The sequence below is a fragment of the Euprymna scolopes genome, chromosome 10 (genome assembly GCF_053919585.1).
Source record: "Euprymna scolopes isolate OS-2025 chromosome 10, ASM5391958v1, whole genome shotgun sequence".
Classification (NCBI taxonomy): domain Eukaryota; kingdom Metazoa; phylum Mollusca; class Cephalopoda; order Sepiida; family Sepiolidae; genus Euprymna; species Euprymna scolopes.
The window spans coordinates 135821014-135834030 of NC_136491.1; the positions used below are offsets into that span (position 1 = coordinate 135821014).

The 13017-nt window shown below is 33.7% G+C and overlaps 1 protein-coding gene across 2 annotated transcripts in view; it reads right to left on the minus strand.

The window, feature by feature from the left end:
• Positions 1–1100: 1100 nt before the first annotated feature.
• Positions 1101–13017, minus strand: part of LOC145286288 (uncharacterized) — a 60285-nt gene continuing 48368 nt past the window's right edge. For both annotated transcript variants that reach the window (XM_080135148.1, XM_080135147.1), the window contains exons 9-10: positions 8285–8378; positions 1101–1292 (exon numbers count right to left, since the gene is read on the minus strand). In XM_080135148.1, the coding sequence (XP_079991274.1) occupies positions 1195–1292; positions 8285–8378 (192 nt within the window). In that variant the 3' untranslated portion in view covers positions 1101–1194. The remainder of the gene's footprint in view (positions 1293–8284; positions 8379–13017) is intronic.

Here is a 13017-nt window from a genome sequence, read left to right on the forward strand (position 1 = left end):
GCATTATTACATAAAATATGTACTTTGACAAATAGAAGATTGTGTGATATCCACCATTAATTGTAACAAGAAAAGCTGAGTTACTTCCCCTGACTTGATGCTGATTAATTTATATATATAAAAAGCAAAAGTGGCGCGCATTTTTGCATGTCCAAGAAAGGCTTTTTTTTGTCAAGAGGGTTACAATTTTTTAGGATATTTTATATACTTCCTAGATTATAATATCTATAATTTATATACTCCCTAGATTATAATATCTACGATTTTATATACTTCCTAGATTATAATATCTACGATTTTATATACTTCCTAGATTATAATATCTACGATTTGCAAACAGACGTCATCTCTACATTTATTTTGATCGACTTTTATAAAATTCCCTCTATTCTGTTCTTTCGCATGTTTGTTCGTCTTTTTTGTATAAATAAAGCAAAACTAATTGAAGCAAATTAACTCGCCTGGCCTTCGTGGCCGAGATGTCTTGAAGGCAATCAGCTTTGATCAATGTGAGGAAAACCCTTTATATCAAACAATTGCTATTCATTTAGAGAGCTCCCCTTTTTGTGGAGGGCTGGTTTTCCCCAACATTGTGGGGAAGCAAAATACGGCAGAAACTGGCTTGCAGCCAATGTTCGTTTCTGCGCCTACAAGTCAACTTTTTAATCATTAAATTTGAACGCCTTTCACTTTCTCTCGCCTCTTAGCATAGCGGTAAGATGTCAGCTTTTCTTTCACTTTCTTTTCCACCTTCACTTCACAAGTTTGAGCCTGCCTGCCTTTTTTTTTTTTTTTTGCTCCAAACACCCGGACAACACCGGGCACCCCCGCTAGTTATGTATAAATCTGAAATTTATTTTGAAAGCTATTTTCAATAATAATTTTCTATCTTATCACTTTTTGTAATTTTTGGATACATTGCTAATTTCGACTTGACAATTAAGTGGATACAATTGATTTAATTGAAATTTATTATTTTGATTTTCAAATTTCGCTATTATAATGACGAAGCACCAAAAATTGTTTACTTTCTTCTCTTAAAAAAGCCTGCATTTTCATGTGGCTCATTCATCATCATTTCTTTCTTTTTTTTTAGTGGGGGGGGGGAGTCGTATTCTGAAACCATTTTTCAGAGAATATATTTACAAAAGTTTAAATCAGCAAATGTTCTTTCCAAATAGCAATTTAAAAGTTCTAAGATTGGAAAGTGTTGTCAGGGCCAGTATCATCCAGCTTCACTATCGGCATCCGAGTCAATAATCCACGCGGTGTTAATGTATTCTCAGTTGGATCTGCAAGAAACAATAGAAAAAATTTTTTTTATGATTTATTGGTTTCACTTGACTGAAATATTTAATGATGTAAAAAAAAAAAAAATTTATGATAACAGAATTTATTGGTTTCATTTGTCTGAAATATTTAATGATGTAACAAAAAATTTTTTTGATAACAGAATTTATTGGTTTTATTTGTCTGAAATATTTAATGATGTAAGAAAAAAATTTTGAATGTTATTCACGTTTCTGTTGATGTAACTTCTGACCTTCTTCAGGTGTATCAGGTTGAACTTGGGAATCTTTCTATCAAACTCAAGAATCTGCACAGAACTTTGAACAGAACCTTTTATTTAATCCATGGAAGTAGTACACTCTTGTTCCACCCTTCAACCTCCAGAAGAATGTCATTTAGAACCGAATCTTACCTTATATTCATTATGCTACGAGTCATTGCAGATTTTTTAAGTTTGACTGAAAGATGCTAGAGTTTGACAAGATAGACCAAAAGAAGGTCGGAGGTTACAGTTATTAAAACACTGTGAGAATAACACTACAGATGAAAACAGTAATCCGGATTACCCCCCCCAAAAAAAAAATCTTGTTGCATGATTAAGTGAACACAAGTTGCTATAGTATTCCAGGTGTGATGAAGTGTTCATATCTTTGCCAACTAGAGTAAAAGTAGCAATACATGTGGACGATAAAATGCTTTGGATAATCACAGATTTCAAGAGGCTTCTGCTAAAATAGTCATATTATACAAACCAAAACAAGTCTTCAAAATACCGTTTTGTTTGGAAATGAATATGATTTCAAATGAATTAATAAATAACAACGTACATTATACATTTTTTAGAGTTTTAAGCAAATAAAGCGATAAAAATGTGAACATCATAGAATGCCGTTTTCACTAAGATTTGGTAATGACCGCCCCACCCACCCCGATTTGTAAATGCTCGTACAGAAGTACGAAGTAGAGGGTTTATCTTTTGTTGGAGTTTGTGTCTTTTGTGAAGTGTTTTGCTGGGTTTTTTCTTTTTTTTTTTTTGTTTGGATCTGGACGTCAATCTGGATCTTGCTTGAGATGTTGCTGTTTTGGCTTCTTGTTCATTTTTTCCTTCTTGATTACTTGTGTTTGGTTTCTTTTTTTTTATCTAGGGTGTTTTTGGTTTCCATTTTTTCTAGACTTTGGAATCTATTTTGAGTGTCTATTGTTTGGTTTTCTTCTTTTCTGGAACGTTCTTTATTTGTTGTTTTATCATTGCTTATGTTTTTATTAATTTCTGGTGGTTGTTTTCTTGGTTTCTGTGATAATTTTTTTAATGGTTCTGTTGTGGATGGAATATTATTTTCTTTGTTTGGATTTGTTATTTCTATTTTGTTTCCTAGATTTGAGTATTTTTCTTTTAGGTTATTTTGAAATTCTGGCCATTCTTTAATATTTAATGTAATCAGTTTGTTTATCAGCTCCCTATATTGATCATGTATTTCATTATGTTCGCATGGTTTAGTTGTCTTTTTTGTTGTCTCAGCATATGTGTTGTCTTTCATGTACGTCTCAACTATTTTTCTGGCTTCTGGAAAGCTTGTGTTTTTCTTGTACTTTACTTCTATAATTTCTCTTTCTTTTTTTATATGTTTTGCATATTTTAGAGGAAATCTGGTGATCTTTGCAGTTTGCACATTTCACCTCATTTATGCATTTTTCTTCGGTGTGGTCAGGCTCTTTGTTGCCGCATTTTCCATATTTTTATTCCTTTACAGGCTTCTCTATGATGTCCATATTTTTGGCAATGGAAACATCTTAATGGGGCTGGGATATATTGGTCTACTTTTACATTTAAGTAACCAATTTTTATTTCCTTAGGTATTGTTGATTTGTTAAACGTTAATATATATGTGTTGGTTGTTATTATTTTGTTGTTTCTTTTTATGTTTATGCGGATGTGGTTGGTTACTCCTTGTTTTTCTAATTCGGTTTTTATTTCTTCTTCAGTTGCTAGCGATAGTTCCTTTCGAAGTGTTTAGTGTTTTATGGGGAAAGACTTTGCACTTGTACTCATGGAAGTTCTTCATTTTGAGTAGAGATTGAGCATCTCTAAGATTGGTTATCTCAACTAGTAGATTTCCATCTTTTGTTTTTTTGATCATTTTTGGTTTACTTTTTGTGGATAATGTTTTTTCTATTAGAAAAGGTGATAAATTTCCAATTTTTTTTATTTTCAATTAATTCAATAAACAAGAATCGTGGGAAGTTTCCTTCGTTTATAGTTGGAATGGTTTTTCTAGTTTTGAATTTTTGTTCTTCATCTGAGCTTGAGAGGTCAGAGTCAGAGGAATGGTTTCTTTTAAGGGTTTTGAGGGGGATGCATTTGTTTTTATCAGCCATGGAGTTTGGGATTTATTTTTCATCAACCACGCTCCCTACCCACCTCGGAGTCCAAAATTGGGGCACAGTAAGGGGGAAACCCATTCATCTTGACCATGTCGGGGCTACGTGGAGGATATACTCTATTGGTAAGGAGTTCTCAAGCACTATATTTTCTGTTCAATATGTCCTCAAAAATACATTTGCTCAGATGGAGTGTTGAGTTCTGGTCTTTCCAATTGATTGACCCTTGCCACCACCTTCTAGCACTTACTTGGTTTGCCTATTTTTTATAGTGGGGGAAGAAAAATAAAAAAAATTTTTTTTAAAAAGATGGGAGTACCTTTAAGTTTCGTTCTTTGTTGTGGTAGTTGGTACTTTGGGTGTAAGTGCTAGGGCTTGGCGTGACTGACCGATTAGTCGGATCGGGCCTCTCCAACCGCCCGTCTAGCCGAAGTAAGGGACAAAGTAATGTGTTGCAGTGTCTAGACTTTTATGCACCCAGGTCTAGGTTAGCTCAATCACCAGGATCACGTCCTAAGGCATTACGGGTAACAACCCACGGCTAACTGGTTGCCTCATTGAGGGATTTTTACCCTCTGCAGGGGGGCAGTCGGCTTATTCTAGTGCCCTACCAACAGGGAAAAAAAAAAGGGGGTGGTGACGGGGTTGGTGAGTAGGGAAGGAAAGGGAAAGGAGAGGGGAAGGGGGTTGTTTTTGTTTTTGCAGAACATAATTAAGTTTTACAAAAGAGAATAGAAAATAAAAACAGAAAATCGATGTAGGTGCATTTCATCTCAGGAAGCCAATAGACAGCCTGATCTGGTAGCACCAGGTTTTGAATTTGAATGTAGACTGTAGTATTAGTAATAGCATCATCATCAGCAGCAAAAGCAACAGTAATAGCACGACTGTAAACAGACAATTTTTTTTGTTGTTGATTTTTATTCCAGATCAAATCTTTTTTTTAAATTGAAAATCTGATTATAAAAAAATTTCTTACATGTTTAGTTAGAGCTATTTTGTTATCAACTATTAAAATATTTAAAAAATTTGAAAAGTGGTCAAATCTTTTTAAACATTGTGTTTTGCTTTGAACAATCGAAGATGTGCACTGAAATATGATTTTTTTGGTTCACGTGTACGATCGGTACAATCCTTCTATATTTTTTAAATTTTCATCTTTTTTAAAATGTTTTTAGTGGATTATTATCGAATGGAAACTAATCTACAGGATTATCAAAAAAGAAAAACGAAAATGCAAAATCGATATTTACATATTTGTAGGAGGTGCTTAGTTAAGAAATAAAAACGTTAGAAAAAGACATGAAATGTAATTAAAAATCAATCAAATTCATTCAAAATTTGTGAACAATTTGTCAGCTTTAGCAAATGTTATTCCATTTTTTTAAATTTAAATAGGTGGGACAAAAAATACTTGATACTTTTCCACTCTAAATTCTAAAATTGTTTTTGTTTTATTTCTATCAAGTCTTCAGGATGTTCATACATAATTTTCCTTAGCTCTTTCCTTAACCCAAAGTCAGAGTGGCAACCTCCCCATCTTCTTATAATTGTACAAAGACCCTCTTAAAACCAAACATAATCGCCTTTTAGGAAAAAAAAAAAAAACGCCAAGGATTTATCTACCATAAAAAAAAAAAATGAGTTAACTGCCCTAAAGTGCGGGAATGGTTCAAAATGAGAAATCATCTTACATTAAATTCTAAAATTATTTTTGTTTATCTTTCATTAAAGTTTTTCAAGGTGTTCACACGTCATATATATATATATATATATATATATATATATATATATATATATATAAAAGCGAAAATGTGTGTGTGTGTGTGTGTGTGTGTGTGCATTTTTGTGTACGTCTGCAAAAGGCTTTCTGCACCAGGATTCTCGAGGAAGGGGGGGTACTATTTCTTAATACTTTTTATATGCTGTCTAGATAATCATATGTACAACTTAACAACGGGGGTCGCGCGTGTATTTAATTTGCCCGACTTTTAAACGCTATTTTTTCCAGATTTTTAGATCGCCGCGTGTCCTTCATGACAAGATGCCTGCTACTCATGCGTCAACACGTGCAAAAGACGTTGTACCTTGAATTCGTTTAAATATTATAAAAACCGACCTATATTCGCCCACATGTCCATAGTACAATGGATTAAGTCACAGCGTCGTTGTCTTAAGATTGCAAGTTCAATCTAAGTTATCATATATTTTTTTTTTTTCGATTTTTAAACTTTTAATATTGAAACAAGGTTATTTAACCATTTTTTTTTTCGCTTTTTCCTGAGTTTTTTTTTTTGTTTTGGCTTTTCCGAACACGTTCATTTTTTTTTTTTTTTTTTCATTTTTTGGGGTTTTTGTTTTTCCGATTTTTTTAAGATGTTTAAACAGGGTTATTACTTCACTTATTCTTTACCCCCCCCCCACACACACACCTCCAAACACCCGGGCAATGCCGGATAACCCCGCTAGTCTATATATATAAAAGGCAAAAGCGGCGCACGCAAATTGTATGTCCAGTAAAGGCTTTTTTTGCCGGCGTTCTCCGGGAGTTACTATGTTTTAGAACTTTTTATATACCCCCTAGATAATAATATCTACAATTTGCGAAGGAACGTTGTGTCTAGATTTATTTTGATTGACTTCTATAAAATTCGCACTATTCCGTTCTGTCACGTGTTTGTTTGGCTTTTTAGTATAAATAAAGTGAAACTAATTGAAACGAGGTCTTTTCCTCTGTATTTGCGCCAGGGACGTCCAGAAAGCAATGAGTTTTGATCAATGCGGGGAAAACTCATCTTATCAGACAATTGCTATTCATTTGGACACTCCCCTTTTTATGGGGAGCTGGTTTTCCCCAAACATCTTGAGGAAACAAAACCAAAAAAACTGCCTCACAGTCAAAGTTACGTGCGGGATTTCATTCCCCTATGGCATGATGTTTGACCTCATTAAACTTACGCACACCTGTCAGTTAACTTTTTAATCGTTTAACTTCAACTATTCTCATTTCCGCTGCCCCTGTAGTGTCGAGAAGTTATCAGGCTATTCGCCTCAAGGCTCCGGGTTCGAGCCTACCTGCCTACCAAAACTTTTTTATTTTCTTGGAGAAACAAAACAAAACCAAAAAATTGTCTCGCTGCTAAAGTTAAGTGCAAGATTTCACTTTTTTCCTGTGTATCGCTATGATAACCCACTATCCAATATATACACTTTTTGGTACAGTGACTATATAACAATATCAGTAGGTAGGAAATGGATTCATCAATTTCAGAGTGACACCAGAGATGTGAGTAACAAAGCACGCTCTAAAATTTTATGACTACGGCATCAAAAGAGCCTGATAAAAGTGCATTAAGAATGATGGTGACTATGTAGAAAAATAAATTTTGGAGCACAAAAGTTTGCCCGTTTTAATGGTACAACAACCACCTTCAACGCTTTTTTATTAAAAAATAGGAGGCCTTACTTTTAGAAAACAATCATACATTTGACAGTAGATGAGGACTCTCCACTAGATCACTCCACTTCTTGTAGCGTGACATCTTCATGTCATAGATAAAATCATGGTTAGTGTTCTCCATAGACTTCGGTTCATCGTTGGTCTGATTCCTCTGAAGACATCACATGATTTTGAACTTGGCAGAATACATGGGGTCGGTTGCTATTACCTTTGCCAGCGCAGTGGCATCTGACTCATCTGTTTACACCTATCTGTTCTCCTTAGATCATCCGCATAACTGCAGTCGAATAACGTAATTCTTTATACCATAGAACTGTTGATCTGCTAGAGATTCATCCTCCACCATGGCCATCCAACATCTTGCTGCTGACGTCATCAGAGTTACTTTCTCTTAGATGCATATCTTAACTAAGACTAGCGGTGCATCTCTTCCTATGAATTAATGTGCCTCTAGATACCAACCTGGAAGTTTCTTATGACTTGACGCGGTACATAAAGCACTTAGCCTTCCCAAATAATCAGCAATCTGGTAATGACCAGGCTCATCATTGCTTAACTTCGGTGGAAACCAGTGTGTCAATGTGATTGTGCAATAATTTCACACACCAATAAAAATTTAATTCGATTTTTTTTTTTAGGTGATTTGGCAGTTTTAAAATCGGAATCTGTAGTTGTATCTGTTGCAATATTTTTTATATAATGAAAGTATATGATTAAAAAAATTGGAAGATTCTACTTATAGACACTGACGCTAGGAACTGACCAATCAAATGGCGCTGTACTCTGCTAACAGCCAACCAGAAATCGGAATCACTCAATAAAACATACCAAATATTTTTAGAATTCCCACACATAATTTTTCATGTCCACACAAGAAGGAATTTTGCTTTTCATCTGCAAAACTTTACAGTTCAAGATTTAGACAGATTAGCTACCCACCAAAAACTATTCTAATATGCAACATAACTTTCAATTCAAAAATATTGGAATGAGGAATTTTAAAATCAGAATCTGAAATTTTATCGGAATCAGAAATTTAAAAGTCAGAATTCGTTATCGTAATGGAATTGGGAAAAATCATGGAAACATCCCATCACTAGTATGAATATACCTTTCAATGGGTAAAACTTGTAAAAGAACACAAAACAAACTTACATTTTATGAAGTTAGACTGTAAATCTGTCAGTTGTGAATGTACTTCCATCGCAGCATTCGATAAAAGTCTGTGAGTAATTTCTAAGCTATTTATCTGCAAAAAGAAAAGAATTTACAGCAATGAAAAAAATGTCATTCTTTAATACATAAATTACATTTGTCCATTTAGTGACAAAGCAACCCCTTCTTGTGTCATACGAACCACATTACTTATTGGAAATATTAATGCATACGATTAAGTGAACACAAGTTGCTTTATTCATCAGATGTGAAAATAAGGAACACAATTCGATTTATACTTAAATTGAACTTTATTCAATATAAATCAAAAAGCAAAAACAAGAATTATGTACGTTTGAAGCAGGAAACAATCATTGCTGCAAAAACTGAATTAAGAATTTAGGGAATAAACAGACAATAATTAAACAAATTAAAATCAAACAAATTTTTAAAAACCAAAGTGAATGAAAAATATTATTTTTAAAACAAAAACGAACAATAAATAATTTTAAAAATGAAAACAATTTAAATAAAAAGAAATAACTTGAGCACAAAATTATTATTGCAGAAATACATCTTTTAAAATCAAATTCATAGAAATATCTATTGGATAATTTAGTTATGAATAAATTTCTAAATAATAAAAGTTGTCGCATGTTGAGTCTGTACACATCCAAGCACACACATGCAGGTGGTCTGCAGACTAAAGTACTGAGTGATGAGTGCAAGCCCGTCAAAACTGATGTAGCCAGAAGTAAATAGGTCAAGTAGTTGACTTCACAGCTGCTGGGTTTAAACCTCTGTGAAAGAACAGGTCGATATAAACAAGCGAGGCGAAAGAGGAGTCAGTATGAGTGCACTGTTAGCCACGAGCATACACATCTGCTGTGTTACTGAAATCTGCTCACCACTTGATCTCCCCCCTCCTGTCTACTGACTGAAGCACACAATGCAAAGTGAGAAATAAAAGAATATTTTCATATTTTTCTATTAAACGAGTTTGTTGTTATGAGCTTTTTTTTTTCTTGGCTGACGAGAAACTGTTTGTTCAACCCGGCTACATCACAAAGTTATTATTTCAGAACAACATGTATTCTGCATGAATACCAAAAACTGATTAATGAATTTTGTAAGTGTTATAAAACTTGTTGAAGAAAAAAATTGAAAAATATTTGGGAATAAATATGTAAACAGTTTTAGTTTACACAATTCTTTAATGAAAATATGTTGGCCTTTCTTGACACATTTTGCAACGGGGCTAAATATCACTTTTTAAAAATATTATACAAAATAAAAATCTTCACAGAAATACTAAACTCAAAATATTCTTTTTATACAAAAAAGTTTTACTAGAATTTAATAATTTTAAAAGAAAGAAATGAACAAGTTGAAACATTTACAGTCGAGACTAAGGATTTGCTACGTTTATTGGCCCCATATATCAAAAACTAAAGATTTCTCACAAATATATGAATAATGCTGTGAAAAATTTTATTTATCAAGAGACCAGATTGGATACAAAAAAAAAAAAAAAAAAAAACTGAAAAAATTATTTACTTAAAAACTATAAAAAAAAAATTTAATTTTCAACTTAATTCATTTTTTTTTAGATTCGTATAAAAAAATATAAAATAATATAGAGTTAACAGAAAAATAATTCAACATCGCTGTATTATCAAGAAAAAGGAAGGATTGTAAAAAATAAAAAAAATCTAATTTTAAAATTATCTGAAAACAATTGCAGTTGTAATTTAAAATTAAAGTCACGTGTGAATTAGTAATTAAATACACTTTCAACAAATATAAAACTTCACAGTATTTTCCGAGACAAAATACTTGCTTTTAATTGCACTTGTTCAAATGTAAAATAATTCTTTATCCTTCAGAAAATAAGAACTAGTCCATGACCTTGCAACAGCTAATTTTCTCTCTGACCGACAGTATGGATTTAGGCAATACCGTTCTACTGCAGATATTTTACAGTCATCTTTGCATGGATATACCATGCACTGGTTAAGGCGGAGGAAGCCAGCAGGGCTGTAGCCTTTTATATATATATATATCTATAAAAGTGAACGTGTCTGTGTGTCTGTGTACATTTTCCTTTTACAGACTCGAAATTTGATATACAGGGTACTGAGATTTGGGAAAATCTTTGTGATTGGTTTTCGGCCAGACCTTTGAGAACTCTACCAAACTCCTCCCACAATGTTTGGTCTAAACACTGGAAATTTCAGATATAGATACCTTGGACATGGATCTAACTTAATAACTCGATTTGAACCCAAAACCATAAATAATAAAGAGTCATAATAGGGGTCAAAGTTTAAAAAATTGACCGTTTTTGTTATGTTTTTGTTTTTTTTTGGCTCAGCATATACCTCCAAACACCCGGGCAACGCCAGGCTGAAATACTAGTATATATATATATATATATATATATATATATATATATATATATTGACAAAATCTGGCATGAAGAGCTCTTAATGAAAGTTAAATCATACAGTATTAGTGGACAAGTACTAAATATAATTAGATCCTTCTTAGACAAGAGGCCAATCCAAATTGTCCTTGGTGGACATGCATCCAAACAGCATAATATTAATGCAAGAATGCCTTAGAGGTCGATCCTTCTATCTTTATAAATGACCTCTCTGATAACATTATGTCTGAGATGATTGATTGATTGATTGATTGATTGGTTTTACGGCATATCAACCTATGTGGTCATTTAATGCCGGAGTCCTTTTTTTTTTTTTTTTAACTTTTTTTATTGGGAGGGGGGGAATGACTTTTTCAGCCTTTCCTCCCTTTTTTTATAAAATTGAACTAAGAGATTAAATGTTGTATTTATACATGGATGTGTATATTTGGATGACTTTAAATTTCCTTAAATTTTCTTATATAAATTTACTTTCCTTAGGTATGCTAGAATATTTGCTGAGTTGATCTTTTCAAAAAGGTCTTCCATATTGCTTTCTGTATAATATAATTTTTTAGTTGGGGCAAGGTCATCACACCCAACTAGGATATGTTTTACTGTGAGTGTCTCCTGGCATGGGATGCACTCTGGCGCAGATTCTCCATTTAGTATATAAGAATGAGTAAAGTTGGTGTGCCCTATGCGCAGCCGAGTCAGTATCACATCTTCTCGGCGTGATCTCTTGATGTCCGGACATCGTTCCTTAAGTTCAGGTTTGATTGAGTATAATTTGTTGCCCTCTTGCTGACTCCACCGCAGTTGCCATTTTTCCTGTATGTATGCTTTTATCTGGGGTCTAAGATCAGTATGTGGAATCTTAAAATTGTCAGTTGGAAGGTGAGAAGATCTTTTTGCAGCTGTATCTGCCCTGTCATTGCCTTTGATCCCCACATGGCTGGGGATCCAGACAAGAATAATGTTTTTAGTAGTTGAAAGGATATTGATTTTTTCCATTAATTTTGTTGTTAGTGGATTTTCTTGTTTTTGATTTTGTATAGATAATAGGACTGATAGAGAATCTGTGAGAATGATGAAGTTTTTGGTGGTTTCCTCTGAAATTATGTTGAGTGCTAGATCGATAGCTATAGTCTCTGCAGTGAATATAGATGCTTCATTTTGAAGATTTCTCTTCATTGTGGTTTTATGGTACGTTGCTGCACATCCAGTATGATTGTTGCTTTTAGACCCGTCTGTGTAGATAAAGGTGTAGTCTGAATATTGTAATTTTAAATGTTGAAGTTCGTCGTGGTATTCAATAGGGTTTGTGGTAGATTTGGACTTTTTGTTTAGGTTGAGTTTTATTTCAACTTGTTTCATGGTCCATGGGGGTGTTTTAGGCAGTATGAAGTTGTGAATGCTGGAGATTGGAATTTTCGATTCTTCAATGCTTTCCTTCATTCGGAGCCCAAACGTTTTGATAGTTTTTCTTCTCATGTTAAAGAGTTCTTCATATTTAGGATAGAAGGTACATTGGTATGCAGGGTTGTTTGGGCAAGACTTCAGTTTCAGTAAATATTGAAGGGCTAACTTTTCTCGCCTTAGATCTAGTGGGGGTTCGTGTGCTTCCGTGTATAGACTGTTCACGGGGGAGGTTCTGTATGCTCCTAGGGCCAATCTTAGGCCAGTATGGTGAATAGGGTCTAGGCTTTTTATATATGATGTTCGGGTTGATCCATATATGAAACAACCGTAGTCTAGCTTTGAGCGGACTAGTGCTCTGTAAAGTTTAAGGAGTGTTTCCCTGTCTGCACCCCAATCGGTATGTGCTACCACTCTCAAAAGATTTACAGCTTTGTTACATTTTTTTTTCAGATAGTTTATGTGTGGGATGAATGTTAACTTTTTGTCAAATAAAATCCCTAAGAATTTGTACTGGTCAGTAACTGGTATGGGCATTCCTTCCATGGTTAGGACAGGATCATTATGCATGTTCTTTAGTTTGCAGAAATGCATGCATTTCGTTTTTCTTTTGGAGAATCTAAATCCATTCTCTTCCGTCCATCTCATTACTTTGTTTAAGCACAATTGAAGCTTCCTTTCTATTATAGATATATATCTAGATCTACAGCATATTAGGAAGTCATCCACATATAGGGAGCAATCTACCCCAGGGTTAAGGTTTTTTACAATGTTGTTAATTCGGATACTGAACAGGGTCACTGACAGTATACTCCCTTGAGGTACTCCATTCTCTTGTTCTTTCAAGTCCGAGAGAGCTGTGCCAACCTTTATTCTGAACCGTCTATTT